Below are 27,512 nucleotides of genomic sequence, written 5' to 3' on the forward strand. Positions count from 1 at the left end.
GCCTGAATCCTGTTTATGGAACTCAACCCCGGCCCCTAAACCAGTTGATGTGCATGAAGCTGAGGCATAGTGCTTCCAAACTGATCTCCAAGGTCCTGACACACAGGGGAGAACATACGGCACCGCGTTATATCTCTGTGACTGTCACCCATGCAGTGTCTGTGCACCACAGTGCAGTGGACTTCCCACCTCAGAGGGAGCACAGTGATATACGCAGGTTCTATGCCAGCTGAAAAGACATTAATGTCAGCCACTCCATCGTACTGCAATGTTACAACACCCTCAGTTAAGGTGTCAGTTAAAGTGGGCATGTTACTGATAAACCAGCAGACTGATCAAATTGGGCAGAAAGATGTACTTCTAAGGCCATATGACATTATAGTTCCAGAGGAATAATAAGGAAATAGTTTATGTCCTTAAATATGTAAGTTGCTCTGACTAAGAGTCTGTGAAATACTGTAAAACTAAATGTAAATGCTGAAGTATCTCAGGCACCCCTCCGCTCAGACGTACTGTGTGACACACACAGTGCAAGGTGGGGTGGGTGGGGGGTGATATTTGATTATAGCAAAGACTGTAAATGTAATTGGTCTAATTTGAATGTAACTTACTCAGCCATCTACCCCCCTCATGCATAAACGCTATACCTGCACACCAAGGTTTGTTTTATTTTATTAAGTACAGGTGATTTCCAGATGAAAATGATTCCAGATTATTTCTACATGATTTCTAGAGAGGACATAAGGACAAGCCATGTCTACTTTGCTACATAGTTTACATTTTAGACCCTTTTATAAACCAAACTATTATATTCCAAGCTCTCAGTGAAAGGCTGCTATTATATAGCAGCTAAGAGCAAAAGCCAGGGTTTGTTTTAAAAAACCTTTTTTTTTTTGTAGTCCCACAAGTATATTATAGTAATGGTGAATTAATGCAATGTTTTATACTTTGGAAATTATTTATGAGTTGGCTCCCATAATCAAGCATTTACATTTACAGCATTTAGCAGACGCTCTTATCCAAAGCGACTTACAAAAGTGGTTTCCCATTTACTCATAGAATATATTCTAGCCAGCAGAGTAGGTTAGAGTCAAATATACCAATGAACTAAAATACGGTTGAAATACAGGGATCAGCGCTGATGCCTAGAAGTACAAAATACATAAGCTCTCTTTCAGACGATAAGTGCAATAAACAATAAGTACTAGAGTTTGTTAGTCACCATCAGTGTAATAAACAATACCCTACAATAAGTACTAGTTTCAGTTAGTCAACATAGGAGCAGGGTCAGTGGTCATTTAAATATTCCACAAACAAATGGGTCTGCGTTTGAAGACTGCAAGGGACTCTGCTGTCCAGACAGCTAGCGGAAATTCATTCCACCATCTAGGTAACCAGAATAGTCTCGATGCTTGTTGTCCATGAGACCTGAAGCGTGGTATTTCAAGCCGAGCCGTACTTGAGGTTCAAATTACTCAAGGTATGGATTTGGGTTTGTCTATTGACATCATGTATAAAGGGTCTGGTCCATTTTTGGCCTTGAAGGCAAGCATCAAGGTTTTAAATCTGATGTGTGCAGCTACTGGAAGCCAATGATGGGAGCACAGCAGTGGAGTGACATGTGAACTTTGAAAGATTGAAGACCAGTCGTGCTGCTGCATTCTGGACAAGCTGTAGAGGTTTGATGGCTCTTAGAGGAAGACCAGCAAGTAGCGAGTTGCAGTAGTCTAGCTTTGAGATCACAAGAGACTACACAAGCACCTGAGCAGCTTCCTGCGAGAGGAAGGGCCGAATCCTTCGTATGTTACAAAGGAGAAATCTGCAAGACCGGGTTAGATTTGAAACATGAGTTGAGAACGACAACTGGTTGTCCAAAGTTATGTCCAGGTTACGGGCAGCTTCGGATGGGGATGCCAGGGAGTTCTCGAAGGAAACTGTGAGGTCATAAACATTTGCTTCTGCCATCTAGTGGAAAATGACAGGAATGATAAAGTCTTAGTACACCGTTTTCCCACAGGATAGGTTCTTTTATATCGCAAGAGTAACCCTCACATGATTTACTATTTGATTTAAGGTCTTAAAGCTAAGCCATCAAACAGGTTACAGTTATTTTTCCAGAGGATTTGATGTGACTATTGTATCCTCTAAGCGGAGGATAGGAGGACGTGACACCAGACGGTGACAGAAAACACCATCCTATTAGGATAGCATGTTTATTTACAGATAGCAAGGCTGCAGAATGAACTTGAAACAAAAAGCTATTTATTAACTACTTAAATTGAAAAAATATAAAGTATTATATATATATATACATAATTGCGTATAGTGCAGGTGTGAATGACCCAAACTGCTGAGCAAGGGCAGTCTCCAACCGATAGACCTGAGGTATGAAAATCTGCTGACAGGAGAAGTTAACAGCCCGGGTTATAGTCCACTGGACAAACTGACCACTTCTTCGGTGTTAACTTCTCAGTGAATAATGTAGCGTTCGTGTGTTTAACTAACATTCATTTATAGGGCAATTAATTTTTGCAGGTTGAGGGCAATCCCTTTCCGTAGGAGTTTACATTAGGCGTCAATAATTCATGAAGGGCTAATTTAACTTTGCAAAAAACCCTCACTCTTCACCAGCCATCGGGGGAAAAAACGCTACTTTATGCAGCCTCACTTATTCATACTGTTTCTAAATATTTTAAACAGATATTTCAGACATGACAAAATCATTACTTATAACTCTAAAATATTAAAACATGAAAGTAATTCCGTTTATATATGAAAATATGCATTGATCAAAATATACATGCCGCAGCGTAATGATTCTTGAGAATTTTCTTTTTTGAACCGTAGCGAGCTAGCTAAATATAACATATTTATTGAGATCAAAATAGATAGCAATACAGTAAACGTATCTGCAGTTACCAAAGCTCTAATTAAGAACGCTTATTTCAGTTAGGGGGCGCTATACTCTTAGTGACTGTTTTCTGGGTACCTTTATTTTATTCCCATAGCGCTTTGAACCACGTCTTTCCTGTTTCAATGTCTGAATGAAGTGGTTTCTCGTTGGAAAAGCCTCAAATGATTTTGTTTTGTTTTTTGTAATGCTGAATTATCCATAAAACAGGTTCCAGATATAAACTCCTGTCTTAATCTTCAAGCAGGCAAACGTGGTATGTATGTTTATTTTCTGTCTAATTATGAGATAGTGAAGTGCGTTTTTGTGTTACTGTATGTGTACTGATGAGTGTGTCCTTTGTGTTATGATGGCGCTGTGTAAGTGCAAAGTGTAGGTGTTTAAGTGGATTAAAATATTTGTGAAAATAGCCTGAGCCTTTTCATGCCTAAGGGTAGCACATTTCGGTTAACATTAGAGGAGGCTGGGAATTTGTATGTATCCTATGGTGTAAAACCACACAGTAGACTTTGGTTCCACTGTTCTAACCAATGAAAATGCCAGACAGGAACTGGATGGCGTCTGTTGAAGAGGATTTCACTTAGATTTTACTGTGTGTAAGACACATTGCATAAAAACAAGCAAGCAAGCAAGCAAATTACATAATTTAATTATTCACTGAATGGCCACTTTATAAGCGACATCTGCGCTTTCACGATTAGACCAGTGACCCCAGAATGCAGTGGATTCTGTGGATGTTAAACAACTCTGCGACGAAGAGTCAGAGGAGGATGTCAAGAATCGTCCTGACGCACAGGCAGCGCAGTCATGCACATTGCGGGGTGGGGGATGATTTCTTGGCAAACCGTGTCTCTGATGACTATGGATGGGCGTTTGGACACTGGAACTTACCTAAGTATTATGGCTGACTAAGTTCTTCACCTTGTGGCACCCTTTACCCTTTGACAGAAGGCCACTTTTCAGCAGGACCCAGGGTTAAACATAGATTGGTTCCAGGAACGTGACAGTGAGTTTTGTTTGCATCCCTGGCCTTCACAATCCACAGATCTTAATCATACAAACGCATCCACAGGACAAGGTAGAACTACCTCCTTCTAATTTCCAGCAACTGCAAGAAGCTATCCTATCCACATGGGCCAAGGTTCCAACACGCTATTAGATGGGTGTCTTTAATAAAGTGGCCGTTCTCATTCTCTCTGTGTGTGTGTGTGTGTGTGTGTGTGTGTGTGTGTGTGTGTGTGTGAGGTGACAATGGCACAGTAATGGCATGGTTGTAATAATGAGTTGGAGGATAGCTAACACAAATTGTGGATAGAATAGTGTATACTATAGTTCTAACTGTACACTTACAAGTAAATATTTCTTATAAAGTGGCTGATGAATGTATAGTCTGGATTTTGAAAATGGCTCAGAGCTGGACATGTCCCCATTTCCCCATGGATCCCAATCAAAACATCTTACTAAAGAAAAACAAAGCAGATTTCTCAGACTGAAAAGACATGGCTATGAAATGTAAAATTTAGAGGAAAAAAAAACAAAAAAAAACTATGTGCCTGAGATTAACTGAACATTTTCTAGTGAAGCAGAATTTTTTGGTTGTTGACTGAACAATGTTTTAAAAAAATAAACCGAGTAATTTCACCGATCCTGTTTTCTCTTGCCCATTTATTTGTGCAATGTACTTAAGCACAGCATCAAATAGGGGGACAGAAGTGGAGAGGGCACAGGAAATGAGTAAATACCGATACAGCAGACAGGCAAACACGGAGCTGTATCCAAACCACTTTCTCACAGAGGACAATAAACACCACACATTCACTACTGTATACAGAGGTTAGCTGTAGAGGGATAGGACATTTCTAAGATCAAAGATAATTCAGTCCACAAGAGGAAAGTACCATCATGGATGTATGGGTCTTTCGAATAAACAGTTCTTGCAATTCTGATAAAAAAAATCCACGTGCATTCACTCAGGTTTTTAGCACTGAGATGTTTGTGAAGGGTGAGACAAATAACCGAAATCTAAAGAAACGAATGGCAGAATTAAACATGTCGAGAGCAGTCCTTTTTCAGAGGTTCACTATAACATAACCAGAAAAACAAAGAGCAGTGGGTATGTGGATATGTAGGTACTGTAATGTACTTGTCTACTGCAAGTTGTATTTGTATAATGTCATTCAAGTGCAAATATACTGAGAGAGAAAGGGCAGAGTTTGTGGTTGTACAACACAGAGTATTTCTCTCTGGACAATGTAGTTACAGTCCTACACACTGTTCATGAAGCTACCAAAATGTCTCGGAGGTTGATCTGGTTTTGTGGGGGGGGTTTTCTTTCCCTTATAAAGAACTGAGGAAGGTCAGCACACTGTTTGTCAGAGCAGGTGGCGAGATTGAGGTCTGCTTTAAATGAATGTGAAATTAGAAAATACCTGTAAGTAGAATAATCAATGCAGTTTTAACAGGATTTCCATCCCTCACATTCGCTGACCAAAGAAGAGACAAAGCCTGCCAGGACTGGTTAACAAACTAGGAAAATAGACAGCAATGCAGAGAAGTTACAAATAACATGAAATGAGCCCAAATCCTGTTCAGTTCTGCACAGCAAATAATTTATATCAATGAGTAGGGCTGTTCCACTCAAATGTATTTAACAAGATTTAAAAAATAAACATCAAAACTACAAAACCTTTTTCCCCCCTCAAAGATTCAACGTGTATTTTAGAACAGAGGATGATGGCGCATTACATCCTTGAGCAATTCTATGTTCTTATGTACTTCAACGCAGTCTGTCACCAGTGAGTATTAAGGGGTGTGGCAATAAAGGCAATATTCTGATACATTATCACAATATTACATATATACCATTTATTACAATAAATAATATTTTAACAAATATTGCATCAATATTACACTTACATAAAAATGTTAAATTGTTTGTCTGAATTTAGTTTCGCATCTGTCTGAATTATTTCTATTTAATCCATTACCCATTCTTTAACAAGGCTAGTCAGTTAAAACAAATTCCTGTTTACAAAGGTGGCCTTTGATTAGACAGTGTACGAAAGATCAGAATGTTTAGTGAACATTTCATATGGTACAGCCCGATGTGAAATTGAAAAAGAAATTGCTGGAATGTATGAAATTTCATAAATAATAACAACAATCTGTCAAGTTGCTTCAATAATCTATCCTATTTGACTCAATACCTACATTCTCCTTTCAATCAGTCAATTAATCCGACAAGATCGATCTAATTTAGCTAAATATGCACTGTAAAAAAAAAAAATTATATTTGCATGACATGATTAAATAAACATACATTGTAACAAGGATGTCTTATGCCTCAAGTGAGAACAATTCAGTGCCACTGTAGTGTAAATATTTACACTGTAGTGTAAATATGCTGTTTTGCTGTTGTGTTGTAGTTGCTATATTATGAATAAATCCATTATCTTAAAACTTTACTTTTGTAAACAGTATATCATAAGATACAGTGCAACACATTCCATACACAGATACATTAGTAGTCATTAGAAACTAGGAGAAAATTCAACTTCTAGTAGTTACTGTTGCTTACAGTTAAATGGGCTGCCAAAAATAGCAAGATGGGTACCTTTCTGAACACCAAAGATAATGATCAGAAATTATTCTGCATGAAGAAGACAAACTGTAGCCTCTCATTCTGTGGGAATGAACAATCCTATGCTGTTTTAATTTCCAGTGTTGCATGTTCCATGCTGGATGTTCCGTGCTGGATGTTCCGTGCTGGATGTTCCGTGCTGGATGTTCCGTGCTGGATGTTCTGGATGAAGTTTAAAGCACTCCACAGTTCCTATTTTGTATATAATTACACCGTTACCTTCTGCTAGCCTCTGACTTTTGCTCTCCACTCCAGGCAACACTCGTGATATGCCTGAGCAAGACGATTCACCACAGACATGCGTAAAGTGTGCATTTGGCTGAACAGCTCCAGTGAACACCCCTGTATTTGCAACACTGATGAGATCCACTTCTAGTTTGCAGCTGTTAGGCGTGGCGCCAGAGAAAACCCCTGCCTCCACAGCGCGCCGAGCGCCTGAACCACAACTGAGCCGAACTGAGCTTGCTGGTCAAACAAACAAACAAAAACAAAACAAAACGTCTACGTAGAAGCGCCTGCCTGGAGGAAATATGACCATGCCCACATTCACCCAAAAAATGCACCAAGTTTCAGAGTGGTTTGCCTGCTTTAATTGTTTTATCAGATAGCAGTTCTATAAGTCGTGAGACGGACCCTCAGGCTACTCTGCTGTACACGTTGCTGTGCCTATAGGAGCTGGGTTCATGAGCGGGAGAAGAGCACTCAGTGTGTGTGCTGGAGGCGTGGTGGGGTGTCACATACATACTGCTCTGGGGACAAACAGCTCAATGGTTGTATCATTGGCCGCTGAAGGGTGGGTTGTTGAGAGGGTGCTTGTTTTGATGAAAGTCTCAGTACAGAGCTTTCTGTCCTTGGCTTTCAAATTCTGACCAGGCATCGTTTAGTTCCATAAAAATCATCTTGGCATATTGTTCATAGGGCTGTCCAGTGGCCTGAAGGTGAAAAAAAAGAGAAAGATGCATGTATTTTGCACATATGTCATATATTTAAAACGCCTCATGTGACTAGAGTTGGCAAATAAATCTATAACTTTTTATTATAAGGTTTAAAATAGTACACGATATGCCCCTATGTTTAATTTCATACGTAAAACTGAATGTATGCGTTTACTCGTATAAACTGAACAAACATTTTCTTAAACCTTTTTCAATAAACTATAATATACCTTTCTTTAATAAGACTTGTCTATTAATAATAAATAGCTGTTAAGAGAATTCTTTAACCTAAATGACTGTTTCTCCAAAGCCATGTTTGTTTTATAGCAGCTCATGTTCATTTCTGAAGCCAACATGTTCTCCGGAGTAATTAACAACAACCAGTGTCCTCAAAGGACTCTCTCTGACAGTGCACACAAGGTTTCTTTACAGCGCACACAGGAGAGAGACCGCCCTTAAAGCCTGCTGTCAATGTACGTGCACGATAGAAGGTCTCTCCTAAAGCGTCCCCGCGTGTTCTCTCACCTTGTCGGGGTGCACGACCAGCACAGCCTTGCGATACACCTTCTTCACCTGTTCGGGGGTGACCAGGTCGGCCATGCTGATGGGTTTCCAGCGTGTCTCTCCCTCCCACAGCACCGTGTGCATGGTGGACAGCAGAGCCCGGATGTTGCGTTCCTTCCCTTCAATCCAGTCCAGGATCTGCAACACACACGCACACAGACACAAACACACAAACACACACGCAGGAGCTCATCTCTGAATCCCGCTCACGCCCGAGCTTTCATGGTCACGACATAGCTTTCATATGGTAAATGCATCTAATGCTGCATTATACACACAATCTTGAACAAGCAGTAGCGTTTAAGCCACCCTGTATTCGAGGACTGCACATGATGCTTGTGTGAAGCCCAGGGCATGCAGTGACAACTTCCTAATATTTTTCTTTTGCTCCATGCTGATTTGTGGGCGTCTAACCTTGAGTTTCTCTGGGTCCATCTCTTTTGCCAACTCCTCCTTTCTCATCTCCGCTATAGTCTTCGGGCCCTTCTTGTCTTTGCTGCCCATGAAGCCTTGACCAGACAGCAGGTCATCAAAGTTAGCAGCTGTGGCCTTCGGCTTGGTTCCTGGAACGCACGGGAGAAACGCGTCTTCTTTCGGTGCTGAACAGACTTTTTAATTAGTTCATTAAAACAACTCAACAGTATATTCTACCAGAGACATCTCTGACAGTGTGGCATCTGCCACTAACCCATGCTAGATTGTGCTTTTACGCCAGCGCCCCCTGGTGGACCCCCGCTCATGCCGGAGAAGCTGACGTTGTAGTTGGGCCTGTTCTGGGGAGAGCTGTGTGGCATGGAGGGCCCTGGAGCTTTGGCCTGGACCGGATGGGAAGCCTGACCCTGGGGCTGCCACTGGCTCCCACCGCCTGGCTGCCACGAGGGGAAGCCGGCGCTGGGCTGCCACCCTCCGGTGGAAGTATGCTGGGGAGAGGGCGCAGGCCTCTGGGGGGAGCCCGTTTGGGGGAAGCCTCCTCCTGTTCCGGTGGGGGTGGTGGGTTTACTGGAGAATCCTGAACCACCTACACAACACATTGAATGGGAGAGGCACATGTGCTCAAGACCTCAGGACGGGGAGTCATTTAAAAGGTATGGATTTGGGTTTCTGTGCCCACATGTGCCCATTTATCCTCCCCTACCTCCCAGAGTGGCTCCTAGGTTGCCCAAGTCAGCGAAGGGGTCCAGAGTGTTTGGTTTGGCCTGGTGGGAGGGAGTATTGTGGACAGAACCAGTTGGACTCGTGCTGGCTGACTTGCTCCCCATGCCTAACCCTCCACCTGGGAACACAGAAACAGCTAAATATTGCTTGGCTACAATCAGACTTTACCGAAACTGATTATACTTTGTTGTCATAAACATCTGCAAATATCTTCAAATATCTCCTCATGTTTATTAACACCTGAATGCAGCACGCCTGGATTTTTATAGTAATGTGATCATTTGGATTATCACCACTTTTGGCACTACAACATACAATCTACAGCGGCGTTTCTTGTATGACACGTAATATGATGTGTGATTCTAGAAGCTACCAGCAGGTGTCGTACTGTAGTGTTTTCACTCGCCTGGCACTGTGGCTCTGTTCCAGTCCCATCCTCCCATCGCGCTCTGCTGCTGGATGTTCACGGTGGGGGTGGCGGGCGGTGCAGGTGAGCTGCGGCCTGCGCAGGGATTAGCAGCGGGTTACGGCCCAGCACGTGCGGGCCTGAGCCGTAACGCCACACTGACAAAACAAAGTGGTCCCTAGTAGTTCAGGCCAAAAGAGTGAAGGCAGTCACCTCCGTGCTACATGGAATGCTTATCCTCGAATACCCTGAAATTTCAAAAGCAAAGCTAAACGCTCCTGACTTTATTTCAAACCGCTGCTAAAAAGAGACCACTTTGTTTACTAAAAATGCAGCATTTTAATTCAACACGTTTCCTGTCCGCTCAGAATTGCTTTTCCTAAGCCTCCAGCTGGATTCATGCAGTTTGAGCGGCAATCAGGCATAAGATCTTCCACAAACGCATACACTGGTATCGGCACAGGCAAGCACTAGACCAACGTTCATCGCAGCGCAATGCGAGCAGGACTAGCAAGGTGCAGCTCGGATACCACAGTTAGAGGTGCATGTTACAGTTGGCAGGCCTTCACCACGAAAGTGCTTGGTGGCTGTCAGGAAACAGTGCGCAAACAACACAATGCTGGGGCAAACCGGGAGCAGCAGCCACAGCATGCCCAGAGGCATGCCTTACCCATGCCCCTGCTCTGCACAGTAGGAGACGGAGATCGTGTGGCATGCAGGAACGGGTCCGGCTGCCCCATAATACCTGGGCCCAGGAACGCCCCCATGAAGTCCGCAGGCTTTGGGGTGCCAGCAGCAGCCGATGCTGACCCAAACAGGTCGAAGCCTCGAGGGATGGACAGACAGCGCAGTCACGTTGCGTTCACAGGATCAAACTCTTGCACAAATTGCTAGAGTAAGAGAAAACAACAACAACAACAACAACAAGAAAATACCCATAAGGGTACGCACTGTCTGCAGGCCGAGGCGAGGGACATGGCGACGTAGAGGGGGCGGATCTCCTAGGGGTGGACTGGGCGGAGGCAGGGCCACTCGCGGGCTGCGGAGGCGGAGCCCCAAATAGGTCTCCCAGTAAGTCGGCGGCGGTGGCGGCTGTGGTGCCAGGGAGTTGTGGAGAGGCTGGAGGAGGCGGAGCATCACCTCCATCCAGGCCAAGAAGGTCCACATCCTCGGCAGGCGCAGGGGCGGGGCCGGGTGGAGGGGCAGGGGCAGGGCCTGGCCGAGCGTCTGCCTTTTTGGCCCCTGTGGCTTTCTCGCTGCTGGCATTGCTCTGCTGGCTGGAGAGGGACAGCATCTCATCGTCTGATGGCTCACTCTCTTCGTTGGGCCCCAGTCGGCCCCCGAGGGCTCCGTGACCCTGCGCAGGATCTAAACAGTGCATCCATGGAAACGGACAAGTTTACAGAGGGGCGATCTATACGTCCACGGAAAGGATAAAAACATGACTGATGACTAGGAAGCTTGGTGAAAATGCACCTGCAAAAAAGCAAGCAAACTCACATGCATAAAAACTGATTTATTTGATTAGAACGTTTCATGTCCAAAATATAGGAAATCAGCTTTATGATTCAGTTGTATGCAAGATTTATTTTGTTTAAAAGATAATGGTCTGTTTAACAACATGATATAAAACTCTACAACTGCAGAATTACATTACTATTCATCAAATAACACTGGGCAAAAAAAATTGAACTTTTTTTTTTTTAAGTGGACCTTATAAGACTGTTTATGCTGAATTTGAATGCTTTTAGGATTTTTGATCACATATGGATTTTAAGTAATACATTTTCCAATAATTATATATTACTTATTCATAAATAAGGCTCTTGTCACATTATAAAAATATATAATAAACATAAAATATATAATAAACATATTTTAAAAAATGCACAAAGCAAAATCATTGTTGACCAGTGTAATTTGTACAACTTTCCAGGTAATTTTATCAAACCCAGTCCAACACATCATCTTTATCAGTTTACACACCAATTATGCTATATCCACTATTTAGCCACCAACTATATACCAAAGGGTTTGCACTAGGCATCTACACCAAGCCTTACCTTCCAGGTTCAAACCCTCCATCATTTCATCTTGTTTAAGGGAAAATAAAAGTGGCATTGGTTTAATGAGACATTGTAATGTCCTGCAGAATGTATCTGAGTATGCCATGTCTGTGTGTGTGTGTGTGTGTGTGTGTGTGTGTGTGTGTGTGTGTGTGTGTGTCTGTGTGTGTGTGTGTGTCTGTGTCTGTGTGTGTGTGTGTCTGTGTGTGTGTGTGTCTGTGTGTGTGTGTGTGTGTGTGTGTGTGTGTGTGTGTGTGTGTGTGTGTGTGTGTGTGTGTGTGTGTGTGTGTGTGTGTGTGTGTGTGTGTGTGTGTATTTTACCTGCCATGGCAAGCGTGTCCTTGTGCTCCTGGTGTGAGGAGAAGAGCACATTTGGGCTCAGGTCTTTGGTGGGGAACTGCTCCCAGGGTGGGGTAAGGTCTTTCTGCTTATCTGTGTTCTCCACCTCGATTTCCAGCAGCACATGGAACAGCTGTGGATACTTCTCTGGAGAATCGCATGCGTCCAGCTCTGACCTATAGATATACACAACCACAAACACTGTAATTCCTTTTACGCCACATCCACAGAAAAGCAGTATTATCCCGAGCGTCACGCTCCAGTTGTCAATCTGCCAAAGAACCAGCAATCATGCTTCACAATCACTCCCCTGTCCCTCATTTCACTAACTCCTAGCTTACAGCCATCTGCCTAGCACTCTGCTCTGCTCTTTGCAATGCTGCTTTTTCTTATTGCTGCTGCTAGTGCCACTACTATTGCGTTTGATTCTGTTTTCTCTGTTTTTGGACTTTTAACATCCATTAAAATCCACCCTCCATTGCGCTTACTCATCCCTCGCTCTGCCTGCAGTGTGTCACACAGAGAATACTGCTTTGTGGCATTATAGTTACATCTTATGAGCCATTTGTGTCCATATCACTAAGAGTATTTCAAACAGGCAGTTCATTTTACATAAAGACACACACACACAAAATCATGCAGTAAACGTGCACACACAATCGCTGCTTAAGAAACATTTTGGCATTTTAGGATTATTTTATAATAAAGCTGATAAAAGTCAATACATACTTCATAAACTTTAAGACTGTGGTGCCAGGGGAAATAAAGCCTGTATGGAACTGAATCTGGAATATCTGTGTGTTGGTCACCTGCAACAACACAAGCATTAAATCAAGCACTCGGATATTGTATTAGCCATTGTTTTTCCCATGAGGATTAACACAGGTTGACCAACACTGGCAGCAGTAGTGTGGCCAAGTCAATTTGCCAAGTCCTCTGTCCCATAGTTTTATGTCTGACATGAAAACCCCTCGCTCTCGCTTTATGAGGAGACCCCTACCTTGGCTTGCAGTGCATGGGAGCGCATGTGGTAGACGGAGATCACGACGTCTCCCTGGACACTCACTCCAAGGGGAAAGACCACTTTGCCCTCATGCACCCGGTACTCCCTGTGGAGGCCGGAGAGAGGAGAAGTGCGCACACAGATGATTCACGGTGTGTGCAAGCTACCACCGTTTTTCCTCTATGCAAAAAAAAATCCATTTAATTTCAGAATAATTTCATCATTTAACTAAACTGTAGCAGACAGAATTCTTCAGTGTTGTTTGCAAATGTAGTTGTACTATATATGCCAATATATCACATTTTTCTTAACTATTGTATTAGAGGAGTCAAGAAAGATTATGAAAAGCTGATCAAAACAGCACATTTTCTTAGCATAGCTCGCCACAGCGGTTATTTTATGTAAACCTGAGGAGGAATGTGGGTGGTTTGTGGGAAAGGCTACACGTGAAGCTTTCTGAGCTGTCTTTCTGCACAACCACCCAGCTCACCTCATTCTCTCATAGTCCTGAGCAGTGGAGATCATCTTGGTCTCGCCGATCAGGACGTCACAAAATGGCCGACAGCCACTGCGTTGTTTGTTGAAGCAGGGTACGGGACTCATGGTGACAGATTTGATGACAAGCGGCTTGGAATGCGGCACTGTGGGTTTCTCTGCCACCATGCTGCACACGTAGCCTACGTACCTGCATGCACACGCACGCACGCACACACACACACACGCACACACACGCACGCACACACACACGCACACACACACACGTACACACACACACGCACACACGCACACGCACACACGCACACGCACACACGCACACGCACACACGCACACGCACACACGCACACGCACACGCACACACGCACACGCACACACGCACACACACACACACACACACAAAATATCACTATACAAACACACTCTTTCAATAAGACATTGAAAATGAATATCTCAGATGTATAATAACTTTTAAAAAGAATGAAATATCCTAATAGTGTTTCATTAATATTCTGTGAATTTTCCAATAATTGCCAATTGGCACTGACTAAAGTAATCAGCTTTCTTTTGTTCAAAACTATGATGAAAACAACTGTGTTTGCAGAATCAAAGACAACAGAAGCCATATGACTGCTGGCTCTTGCTTTCCAGGTATGTGTACCTCCTGTGTGAGGGCCAGAGTCCAGTCGTGGGCCTCTTGGCGCTGAGCAGCTGCATGGCGGGCAGCGGGTTGGCAAAGAGGTGACAGAAGCAGAACATGGCACAGACCAGCACGCCCATGGAAGCTCTGGCATCCTGAGAGAGACGCACAGCAGGGAGGCATTCTGAAGACGACCGCTCAGAGTTCATGAGGTAAGACTACCCGAAACGCAATGCGCCAATCCGCCCGAAGTACCCGGTCAGGGGCGACTTCGCTGTCCTACTTGGCAAAAACAGAAACCGGCAGAAGCAGGAATCCTGCAGGAATAAACACTTCATTCTACCCAACACGCTCGGGCATGTGGGCCTTCATGAGCGCGACAGATGTCAGGGTGTAGATGAGAGACAGATGGGCATGAGTCAGTCTCTCTTGGTGGGGCCCAGGAGGCACCAGCCGGGTGCAGTGGGGTTATCACACTGACGATGACAAATTCTCATGCAAAATATGATTGCTCTCGCACATCTAATATTTCAAAAGAAATAAATACTGTGCAAAACCTCACATTCTCAAGGCCTCAACAGGCTATTATTTTTATGCACAATCTTTTGAATTCAAATCTGCACAGTTCCAGGTTCGAGCAGCTTGCAGGGGTTTGACAGCGTGACTGAGCTCGCCCAGAACAATTTAGTTTTCTGCGTTATGTCAGTCACCTTCTATTTTTAGGTTGTGGAAAAGGTTCTCCAGCAGGAACGGAACCGAAAATAGCGTAGATTTATCGATGACATCTGATTACATCTTAATCGAGGCAGCACCGCAGGTGTCTCATCGATAAACTTGGCGGTAGGGAAGACGAGACGGTCAGGAGAAGAGGACTGAATGCGTATCGGACGAACCGAGGCCGTCCTGACTCCTAAGCCAGTAAATGCTATTAGAGTTGAGTGTGATTCGCGGAGACGTAATCTCTAAATGAAGTGGGCGTGAGGTATGAGGGAGAGGGTGAGGAAGCAAGCCTAAAGGAGCAGGGTGAAACCCCCCAGGGGTGACTGAGGGTGTAACACAGAAGGCTGCGCGTGTTCTCTTACCGAGCAAGTGATCACACACACGTTCTTAGGGTTTTGCTTGAGCCAGTTGTGCATGTTCTTACACACAGCGAACAGGTTGTGAAGGCTAGGGGCTTGCTTGGAGGGCCAGTTGCATTCAGATACCTGGATATATCGAGAGGGAGGAAGGGGGGGGAGGTAGAGAGAGAAACAGATATAGATGGAATATAGAGACAATGATAAAAAGAGTTTGAATAAAGAAGAGATGAAAGGGAATAAAAAGGATGAAGGTGGATGCAAGTAAAAAATCACTGATACTGTAGAAAAGACATATATTTTGTAAATATATATAAACATACATATACAAAATAGCAGAAGTTCTGCATTAAGCAAGTGTGAGATAAGTGATAATCCTGTGCAGAAATACACAATCACACTTACCTTCATTAGCAACATTACCTTTATTGCCACAACTTATGCAATCACTCATGCAAACACCTGAGGTCATAAGTGGTATCTGCTACTATGTGGGACCCGTTATTAGTAAGGACATTATTCCATGGTCCACACAGCACACCAGCTCTTTGCAGCTGCAGATGGAAACGCCAACGACTGCACTATGTTTAGATGTTGTTTCGGGTCTCTCTGTTGTCCGCAATGGCGACAACGCAACGTATTCACAAAAACACCAACACCCTGCTCTGCCTCGTTTACACGGGAGTCTGAATTTTTCTGCACCAGTCTTCCCATCCTTGCACAAACGCAAGGTGCACAGAGCACGAGGTGACCAAACAGCCCAAGTACACTCCATTTTTATCACGGCCGTCTACAGCAGTAGTCTTCTAATAACAGCTATAGGAACGCCAGGTTTGTGCCATTGCATGTTCGTAGTGATGTAATCAGTGGGCGTGAAGACATTAGTGAACAAATTCATTTGTTGTTTATTTCTTGCTGTTTTTCCTTTGCGAAACATTTCACTTTCCGATTTTTTCCGATTTCCGATTTTGCAGTCAGGATCCACTAAAAACTTTAGGCTAGTGGCTGTTGATTCCACTGTGATGGTTTGCCTCTGGACGAGCATGCCATATGCGTTGTTCTTTTGCGCATGCAGGTCAGGTTAGGCACCTGGTCTGTGCAGGCTAATGTCGGATATAAGTCACATTAAGTTATTGTGAACAGCCTATCAAAAAAAAAAAATCAGATATGGTCAGAAAATCGGATTTGGGCATGCTAGCTATTGTGTGAATGTAGCCAAAGGTACTGACATACAGTAGCACTGTATTGGAAAGTCTTTGTGTACCCATAAAGAGAGGACCCAGGGTGTATTTTGTTGCTGCAATAATAATATATAATGAGCCATTTGGATTACAGATTAAGGCCCATTGTGGAGAGTATGTGTTGGGCCATTTAATTAAAAAAGGCCTTAACAACTAATAAATGGTGCTCAGTTTCCTCCACTTATCCTACTGATCTTCATATAATATATGTATTTCCAGTTATGCTGGCTGTGAAAGAGAATATGGATAGTGGTACTCCTTCTGCCAATATTAACTTCACTGTGCTGTGGTGAACTAAAGGACACACTTTTGTGAAGTCTCATAATAATACTGGGATTTGCTTAAAGAGGTCCCTGACATTCACATTCCACACAGTAAGAGTACATGAAGAGCACATTTTGGGATTTAGAGTCTATAAATCCCCTCTCACCCGGTTAGAGAACTTGGCTCCACGGTAGTTTCTCTGGGACAGGTTGAAAACAGTGTAGTGGTCAGCGTGGCGTGAGTCCAGAAAAGAGCGGATGTCCTCCACATGGTTCCTGTAGCCCAGCTCCACTGCCTCAGCAGGATATGACATCACTGAGAGGGCAATATAACAGAAGATTATACAATCACCAGCTGACCAGCTGTGTATCCAAGTGAAACACGCAACAATCTCAAAACCTTCAAAACATCGATAACCGTCCCTTCCTGAGGTTGTCTATTGTACTGTGTGTCTAAGTCTGTTTTGTCCTATAACTCTGCTCTGAGACGCTTGTTCCGAGAGCTCCACGGTCACCTGTTGTAATTAGCTGTGGCAAAAGAGTCAAAGAGAAAAAACGTGCAATCGGTTGACTCCCAGTGAACTGAGACCCACGTGAACGGGCTCTCGAGAGCAAAAACGCGGTGTGTGCACAGTTTACACGCTGTACAGCCAGTCCCGACTGGACCTGCCCTCCAGACCACTGCTTTACTAACGTCTCAGAACTTCAGGACAGACAGAGAGAGAGAGAGAGAGAGAGAGAGAGAGAGAGAGAGAGAGAGAGAGAGAGAGAGAGAGATGGGCAGTGCTTGTGCACAAACAAGTGCACAATAGGTATATAAATAAGAAATAGTTACTCACCTATGATACGAGAGGTGACGTAGGCGATGTCCAACTCTCCTTTTGTGTATCTAGTAGTGCAAACAGGCACATAAGCCTTCAGTGCTTAAAACAAACATCTGATTTTCCACAATATATAATTGTTAATTCTTTATTTTCTAATTTATAATCTTGTTCAGTATCGCTTCTTCAAAAATGACTGGTACGTTTTTATCAGCATCAACAACACTAGATTCCATGATGCGCGAGGGATAAGTATTAAAAACGCAAGTGTGTATTATTCATGCTTTTCTCATCACAGCATCAAGGACGCAATCAAAGACTAAGACCTCGTTACCAAGAATAACTCAAAGCTCTGAGCAAACGTCTGTTTTGAAATATCATATGTGCCTGTATCTGCTAGAAGAGCACAGGTTGATAAGCCATAATTGTTCACCTAATTCCACACCAACACCACCTTGGCCTTAGAAAGCATATGTCTGTGGCTGAATATGCACTGCTGGCATCACTGAGAGGTGTTGCGCAGTGTTACGCAACAGGTGAGTAAACCGAGTGAAGTGCTGAAATCTCAGAACCTCATGAGGTAATGAAGTATGGAAGCAGCCTGCTATTAAAGGCTTCTGCCTGAGACGTGAACAGCAAGTGCAAGCATGCACACGAATGCACAGAGGCACGCGTGCACACACGCACAAACACGCAACCGCATTCCTGTCATAACAATTGTTTCAGATGAGATAGAAATATCTCATATCCCCTTTAAGGACCCTTTGCGGTATCTGTGTTGCTTCTCTCACACAGGTTCACATGACTAATAAGCCAGCAGTTCCAAAATAAGTTTGCCTCGTCACTGACACAAAGATTGAGCATTACAACAGCTTCTGATGTGTGTTCTGTCTGAAAACCACCAATTGTGGTTTGCAGCTGTCAGTAAAGTCAGTTTTGGATAAGTCATGTCTTAAGACTGAGGACTATGAGGTTTTGAGCCATCATCATCTGATCACTAAACAGATGTGCACAAAAAACTGGAGGAAAATCTGCTGCATAGTGACTAACTGAACAGTGCTTGTCTAAATGGTCTTTTATTGTGAACAAAAACAAATGAATAGTGCGTGAGATTTGGACAGCAACCACAGCCATTATTGGCTGTTTGCTGTATGTGACACTTGGGCTGCATCCCTAATGACAAACCTGTGATACTATAGGCCTAATAAGTAGGTTAGACTTAGTAGTCTAGGTGCTTTTTTAGGCTAATCGGATAAGAATTGGATGTGTTGCTACAGTGGTGATTTGGCAGAGAAGACTGAAATTTTGAAAAAGCAGAACCTGCTAGAAGCTAGAGAAAGTAAAGTGTATATGAGTATAGTGACACACTTTTAAAGCAGAAAGCCTAGACGCTTTGTTATTGCTTTGCCGGTGGATGTGTATGTGAGTGTGGGTGGGTGGGTATGTCTGTGTGGCTTCTGGGGCAAACGGGAGCAGGTGGCATCCTCCCCTATACCCCAGCTCCGTCTTGTCACTCTTGAAATCTCTTCAACCTCCTGTGCGTTTCCTTTCTTTATCTCATTCCTTAATAAGGCTTCACGTTCTCTTCCATCCCTCTGTGTGATTAAATTACACCGCTCAGCCGCGCGATGTCGTCTTCATATAACTCGCATGCGACCCAAATGACAGAGCCTCTCATCATGCACCAAGTTACTCTTTAAACATTTTCAATACAATGGGAAGAAAATGATTCTGTGAAAACAAATAACATCATTTTTGTCACATACAGCATATACGTAATGTAAATGAGGTGTATTGCAGTGATACCTCCACAACCACAGCTATTATCATCACACTAAATCTACGACAAGTAGGTCACCCAGAAACCCCCACCCCCTCCACACACACACACACTCACACACACTCACACACACTCACACACACTCACACACACTCACACACACACACACACACACACACACACACACACACACACACACACACACACACACACACACCGACAGGACTTACGTGGCTACTTGATTCATAACCTTGGTGGAGGTGTCTTTGATGGTGTCCTTCAGGTTGTCCTTGAAGTTGCTGAAGAACTTTCCAGCGCCTCCTTTGACCATGTCTAGCAGTCCCCCCCCATAGCTCCCATCCATATCTGCAAAGGGAAGAGCCCTGATATGATCCCAGTGTCACTGCTCACAACACACACGCCTCTTGGCGCTGGACGTCACCAGTGCCTTAGAACCTTACAACCACGCAGGAGAAAAAACACTCCAAAATAGTGCAACATGCAGAAATACATTTGCTGCACATAAGCAGTGGGCCGTGTCCTTGGTGTTTGTAATCTGTAACACTAACACTACTTAAAGCCCCTTAGTGGGCTGATACAGAGTCTGGTTTCATCTCTAATTACATGCATTGCTTGCTACGAACTAGATGCAATGGAAAAACCAGTCCGTATATATGACTATAACAGTCAACTATGTTTAACCTTCCAGATCAAATATGTTTCTTAATCAGAGTCTATAAAGCTATAGAAGTCCTGCATCACGTTTTTACTCCATTTCCTTTCAATAGCAGTCACTCACTCACTCGCAGCTGCATTTTACCAAGCTGCCTCTCACACGACATCATATGAGTGCACCAGCAGTTCTGACATGTAGAAGAAATGTGATAGAATGATTAGTGCAGGAAGAGAGGACTGAAGCCACGCTCCCTACTCAAAGACACTTTAGACCACAGGCAGCGGCCTGGACACGTCTGTCACCATCAGACACCCTGGACACGTCTGTCACCATCAGACACCCTGGACACGTCTGTCACCATCAGACACCCTGGACACGTCTGTCACCATGAGACACCCTGGAGACCTATGTCACCATGAGACACCCTGGACACGTCTGTCACCATGAGACACCCTGGACACGTCTGTCACCATGAGACACCCTGGACACGTCTGTCACCATGAGACACCCTGGAGACCTATGTCACCATGAGACACCCTGGACACGTCTGTCACCATGAGACACCCTGGACACGTCTGTCACCATGAGACACCCTGGACACGTCTGTCACCATGAGACACCCTGGAGACCTATGTCACCATGAGACACCCTGGAGACCTATATCACCATGAGACACCCTGGACACGTCTGTCACCATGAGACACCCTGGACACGTCTGTCACCATGAGACACCCTGGACACGTCTGTCACCATGAGACACCCTGGAGACCTATGTCACCATGAGACACCCTGGACACGTCTGTCACCATGAGACACCCTGGACACGTCTGTCACCATGAGACACCCTGGAGACCTATGTCACCATGAGACACCCTGGATACGTCTGTCACCATGAGACACCCTGGACACGTCTGTCACCATGAGACACCCTGGACACATCTGTCACCATGAGACACCCTGGACACGTATGTCACCATGAGACACCCTGGACACGTATGTCACCATGAGACACCCTGGACATGTCTGTGACCATGAGACATCCTGGAGACCTATGTCACCATGAGACACCCTGGACACGTCTGTCACCATGAGACATCCTGGAGACCTATGTCACCATGAGACACCCTGGACACGTCTGTCACCATGAGACACCCTGGACACGTCTGTCACCATGAGACACCCTGGACACGTCTGTCACCATGAGACATCCTGGAGACCTATGTCACCATGAGACACCCTGGACACGTCTGTCACCATGAGACACCCTGGACACGTCTGTCACCATGAGACACCCTGGAGACCTATGTCACCATGAGACACCCTGGATACGTCTGTCACCATGAGACACCCTGGACACGTCTGTCACCATGAGACACCCTGGACACATCTGTCACCATGAGACACCCTGGACACGTATGTCACCATGAGACACCCTGGACACGTATGTCACCATGAGACACCCTGGACACGTATGTCACCATGAGACACCCTGGACACGTATGTCACCATGAGACACCCTGGACACGTCTGTGACCATGAGACATCCTGGAGACCTATGTCACCATGAGACACCCTGGACACGTCTGTCACCATGAGACATCCTGGAGACCTATGTCACCATGAGACACCCTGGACACGTCTGTCACCATGAGACACCCTGGACACGTCTGTCACCATGAGACACCCTGGACACGTCTGTCACCATGAGACACCCTGGACACGTCTGTCACCATGAGACATCCTGGAGACCTATGTCACCATGAGACACCCTGGACACGTCTGTCACCATGAGACACCCTGGACACGTCTGTCACCATGAGACACCCTGGACACGTCTGTCACCATGAGACACCCTGGAGACCTATGTCACCATGAGACATCCTGGACACGTCTGTCACCATGAGACACCCTGGACACGTCTGTCACCATGAGACACCCTGGACACGTCTGTCACCATGAGACACCCTGGACACGTCTGTCACCATGAGACATCCTGGACACGTCTGTCACCATGAGACACCCTGGACACGTCTGTCACCATGAGACACCCTGGACACGTCTGTCACCATGAGACACCCTGGACACGTCTGTCACCATGAGACACCCTGGAGACCTATGTCACCATGAGACACCCTGGATACGTCTGTCACCATGAGACACCCTGGACACGTCTGTCACCATGAGACACCCTGGACACGTATGTCACCATGAGACACCCTGGACACGTATGTCACCATGAGACACCCTGGACACGTATGTCACCATGAGACACCCTGGACACGTCTGTGACCATGAGACATCCTGGAGACCTATGTCACCATGAGACACCCTGGACACGTCTGTCACCATGAGACATCCTGGAGACCTATGTCACCATGAGACACCCTGGACACGTCTGTCACCATGAGACACCCTGGACACGTCTGTCACCATGAGACACCCTGGACACGTCTGTCACCATGAGACAGCCTGGAGACCTATGTCACCATGAGACACCCTGGACACGTCTGTCACCATGAGACACCCTGGACACGTCTGTCACCATGAGACACCCTGGACACGTATGTCACCATGAGACACCCTGGACACGTCTGTCACCATGAGACACCCTGGACACGTCTGTCACCATGAGACACCCTGGACACGTCTGTCACCATGAGACACCCTGGACACGTCTGTCACCATGAGACACCCTTGAATGAACAGCTACCAAGCTGAGAACAGAAGTAGCACTGTTGCTTTATTTATTTATTTATTGTGTGTGTGTGTGTGTGTGTGTGTGTGTGTGTGCGTGTGTGTGCGTGTGTGTGTGTTTGTGTGTGTGTGTGTGTGTGTGTATGTATGTGTGTGTGTGTGTGTGTGTGTGTGTGTGTGTGTGTGTGTGTGTGCGTGTGTGCGCATGTACGTGCGTGTGTGTGTGTGTTTGCGTACGTGTGCGTTTGCGTGTGTGTGTGTGTGTGTGTGTGTGTGTTGGTACATCTTCCCTCACTGGACCGCTCCCAAACTATTAGCCTGACTCAGCCACCTCCCACTTCTCTCTGCAGATTCTGCCTCCACACAGTCACTGGGCCGCACAGCGACAGTGGCAGTGATATTACCCACTGAAGCAGTGCCAGGCCTGTTCCAGGCATCAGGCTCGGAGACGCTGGGGAACAGGTCAGCTGTGATTCAGCTCTTCCTACCAAGATGCTTAAATGCTTGCATCATTCTGTAACAAATTAGTGACAGAAAACACATTCAAAGGAAAACTTTGCAGAGTGTTTTCATGCAGCGTCTGCAAAATTACACTAAATCTTCAATAAATCCAGCTTGGTTATCTCTTGGGCAGAATATAATTGCATGGATATTAGGACCATGTGCTGGGTCTCTAGTATTACTTATGTGGAGAAGAATGGAGGGCTATTCTTGACATGAAAATAACTGAAATTTGTCATAGATACACAAATGTTTTAAGGTGAATGTTATAAGGCCATAGCTCCTGAAGCACATGCGCAAGTATACAAAAACCTTTCCTCTGAATACACACTCCCACAACACACACATGAACAAAAACACAGACACAGACACATACACATACACACACAACCATTAACGGCTTTCAACTAGAAACAAGCTCAGGTTGCATCTTGTCAGGTGACTGTCTCTGGGTCTGTTTCATTTGTTAGCTTGAGAGCTGCTCCAAATATTTTAATGGCAATATACCTAAAATTAACTTTTAACAATATATATATATATTACACACACACACACACCACCAAAAGTAGTGGAAAACTGGTAAGTTTGTGGGGCTTTGCATAAAAAGGCAGTGGAAGGTGCAGTAAGGTAAGCTAACAGACTTTCAGAACAGCTCTAACAGTATTTCAGGAAGCAAGGAATGGCTCTGCACTGCCAGAAGGGATGTCGTGCGTTGCACTGCAGCAGCTATTTACAACATCTTGATGAAACAGAAGACTGAAAGTGATACTGCAGTGAAGGTAAGAACGGAGAAGTCAAAGGTTCTCACTGAGCTGGACCGATTAGCTGTTCTCGTCACTCGAAGCTGCTTGTTCCAAACGGTGAAATGCCACAGGAACACCTCCCCCAAACCTCAGGCAACCGAACGCGTGATTTCCGAGCAGCAGCATTTGATAGTCAACTAATGGCCACCAACGGCCGGTCTTGGGCACTGGGGGTTTTTCATGCCAGGAGTCATGAATGCCACCTCCTGCCTGACCAGCGCTTGTGCTCGGTCCTGTGCGTCAGCCCCCCCAAAACATTTCCACTCGATGATGTCATGTGTCACAGAGTGCACGCTGCACGTGCACAGTTTGAGCAGTGTTGCTGGGACAGTGTTTCTGACAGGCCAGCACACAGCACAGAGCTAAACCCGGCTGAGCACGTTCGCTTCAAGCTGCTACATGGAAACAGGGCGGATCCAAATCCGCTGTATTCAGCGCATAGCAACTACGCCATCATGTCATCAGAAACACAGGAAGACCCTTCAGCTGTGTATTACCATACAGCATATTGTAATAATGGCATTAACTGTGTGTGCCCAAACACTTCTTTTACATATTGCACATTTCTTTAAATGCTCTTATTTCTTTAGATGTTCGTTATATCTTAGGTCCTGTGCTGTTGTACATTTAGTATCACCAAACTCACTGTGTGGGAAGTCATCCTGAAATAAACTCAGCTGCTCTATTAATCACTCAGTGCCACCCCTCTAAAACCACTCTCCTAGAAGTCATTTGCAGGATCGTTAAAAAATGAAGGGTGCTTTAGCTAACCAATCAAAATGCTTCAGATAGCCGAGCAGTTTCAGGCCCAGGCCTAGTTGACATTGCCTAAATGTTCTGACACGGGGAAGAGATCATGAATGAAAACAGTGACTTTGGAGAACATGCATCTAATCTATAAATATTTACCGTCAAGTGGCAATGAGCACTGATAACCTTTCATACCTGTCCATGCCAATCATGTCTTGTTATGGGCACTGCAAGTAAAATCCAAGATATAGCATGTGATTTTTATACACGTATATAAGAGAGAGAGAGACAGAGTGGGAGTGAGAGAGAGAGATTCAAAATTGTAGTAAAGTACACAGAGTTTCCAGAGAAACGGGATGTTTCGGACGGAGGTCCTTCATCAGCTGTGCAAGCAAAGTGCGTCTTAATTACTAATAGGAGGGGCCGGTTTATATGGCTGTGTTAATAATTTTAGATGTACCACATCTAGAGCGGTTGCAGGCTACAGTACCACAGCCATTATTTGAGTGATCATTTCTCTCACTCTTGACAAGCACATCTGTAGCAGATATATACTTTTGCTGGGCAAACTACTTCATTACCGATTATGACATGGAGACTTTAAAAAGAGATGTAAGCACTAACGGGAACATGAATTGGAGACAAATAATAAAATCTTAGAACTGAAACAAACCTTTTCAAACTGGTACAGTCACTTTTTCATTCATATTTATCCATGAGTCTCTCGAGCATTGATTCTTTTATGTTTTGACTGCCATCTGTTTATTAGGGAAGGTATTCCTCGATGTTTTCTTCAAGAGTATAAATCACAATTACAGACCTTGAGGTAAATGGCATTTTATATTTCAGGTATCCACATCTCTCACATATCTCACATTATAGCCACCAGCTTCACAGTCCTTCCGCCTGATTTTTCACAGTCAGGAACAGAGCAGGGTAGCTGCACTGCATGCTGGGCTGGAGCACTGGACCTGGCCACATAGAAGACCCTATCCAAAGAGCCAGAAAGGTGAAAAAAAAAGACTCCATTCGAAGCCGGCAGCTGACTTCAAAGTCTCTCTCAGAACACAGAGCCTCTGAACCCCTACTATGTCGCTTTTATCCTACAAGGGGTTATGTGTCTGTGGTGAGAAAAGAGAGAGAGAAAGAGAGAGAGAGAGAGAGGTGCCTATAAGGCCATGTAGATCAATAAAGATGAGGAATATAAATTGATCTGTCCCTCACACATTTCCTATTTAATTCTCCACCTGTTTCACACTCCACTCTTTTTCTCTGTGTCTAGTAGGTTGTACCTTCCCTCACTGACATGGGATTTATCTCCCTCTCTCGTTCTCTCTGTTTGTGTGTGTGTGTGTGTGTGTGTGGGGGTGGGGTGTCCAGTTACTGGATCCAGCTCTACCTCTTCAATTATAGATCACATCACGCAGCCAGACACAAAGCATCCATCCATAACATTCATCCAGAACACAACATCTTACTGGAAACTGGCTAATATTCACTACATACAACTCTCAACAGCTTCAGCTTCCTATTTAAACAAACATTGGTGACCCACAGTAATCCAGCCACTGTAATCAAATTCTTCATTTTGGATGGAAATCAGAACAAAAACAAATAGTCCATAACCTTTAAACTAAGAACTAGTCTTCTCAGGAGAGTCTGTGGCAGTTTGACAGCTTTATAAAAACCTAATTATGCTAATCTCTGTAGATTTTGTAGTTCTATTCCTCACCAAGACCCACCCTCTTGCGTGCACACATACACACACACACACATACACACACTGCGGAAGGAGACAAAGGCAGACACCAGCTGAGACAAGAGCACCTAACACTGTGCTTTCCGGGAGAAACACATTCTCCCTCCGCACACCGCTGTCTGGGTCCCAAAGCCAGGCTCCCATTCCAGCCCACTGCAGTAAGCCTCCCACACGACCCCAGTTTCACATCTCTGAAAAAATAAGATAGATCTGATAAACTGCTATGTCTGCTATGGTCTTTTTTTTTTACTAACTGCATGATAAATTTAAAAGAAACAGTTTATGCTACAGAAAAAAAAAATGCATTTTACACACATCGCTTGATGCAAAAACTTTTAGCTTTAACTCATGTGATACCACATCACGGTCGCAACACAACAGCGGCCACAGTACGCCTAACCCATGCTTTTGTATCACGATATAGCCTACGTTCGCTGCTGCAAGTTCGTGCACATCGTATCTGCCTATTTAGTAAAAACGACTAGCAACACATTGCGGTGCAGGACTTCAAAGACATTTCACGCACGGGGCCGCGGACACGCTCACTCAAGGTTGAACGTCATACCTGCGCTGTCCATGGTGCTGTAGTCGTCCGGCCGCGCCAGGCCTGCCTTGGAGCCGAGGGACGCCGCCGTCAGGCCGCCGCCGAACGAGCCGCCGCCGCCGCCGCCGCCGCCGCCTCCGCCGCCGCCGCCTCTCCCCCCGTTACTGAAGTCTCCGCGGCTGTCCACCAACTGCAAAGATTCGTAGCCATCGTAACTGGTCTTTTTCTTGTAGCCACCGAGGAGGCTCATGGGCGCAGTCGCGAATTACATAGGAACGAGATGAATTCAAGAGGGTGCGCGCATCTTCGGACGCCCGGCGCGCCGTGCTGTGCGCGTGTCCTCGCGTAGACCGCACCGCGCACGCGCGCGAGCCCGGCCCTGCTGCGCGGGACGGGTCCTCTCCGTCGTCGCGGTCTGTGCTCGCTCCCAGTAGGAGGCTAATGCTCGCC

At 45.1% G+C, this 27,512-nt stretch overlaps 1 protein-coding gene across 2 annotated transcripts; it reads right to left on the reverse strand.

Annotated features, from left to right (window-relative positions):
- Positions 1-4,558: 4,558 nt before the first annotated feature.
- On the reverse strand, positions 4,559-27,381 carry dnajc6 (DnaJ (Hsp40) homolog, subfamily C, member 6). Of its 2 annotated transcripts, none has more exons than XM_035524423.1 (18): positions 27,084-27,381; positions 19,566-19,701; positions 17,574-17,623; positions 16,902-17,050; positions 15,237-15,359; positions 14,176-14,309; positions 13,510-13,704; positions 13,017-13,125; positions 12,746-12,825; positions 11,999-12,192; positions 10,563-10,979; positions 10,357-10,437; positions 9,612-9,707; positions 9,186-9,323; positions 8,739-9,068; positions 8,465-8,613; positions 8,012-8,188; positions 4,559-7,483 (listed from the first exon to the last, which is right to left on the reverse strand). In XM_035524423.1, the coding sequence occupies exons 1-18, from the start codon at positions 27,310-27,312 to the stop codon at positions 7,382-7,384; spliced, it is 2,889 nt and encodes a 962-aa protein (XP_035380316.1). In that variant the 5' UTR covers positions 27,313-27,381; the 3' UTR covers positions 4,559-7,381. The 2 variants fall into 2 exon arrangements, with proteins under 2 accessions (XP_035380316.1, XP_035380315.1); XM_035524422.1 differs by having other exon boundaries at positions 10,282-10,437.
- Positions 27,382-27,512: the final 131 nt, after the last annotated feature.

The sequence above is a fragment of the Electrophorus electricus genome, chromosome 3 (genome assembly GCF_013358815.1).
Source record: "Electrophorus electricus isolate fEleEle1 chromosome 3, fEleEle1.pri, whole genome shotgun sequence".
NCBI lineage: Eukaryota > Metazoa > Chordata > Actinopteri > Gymnotiformes > Gymnotidae > Electrophorus > Electrophorus electricus.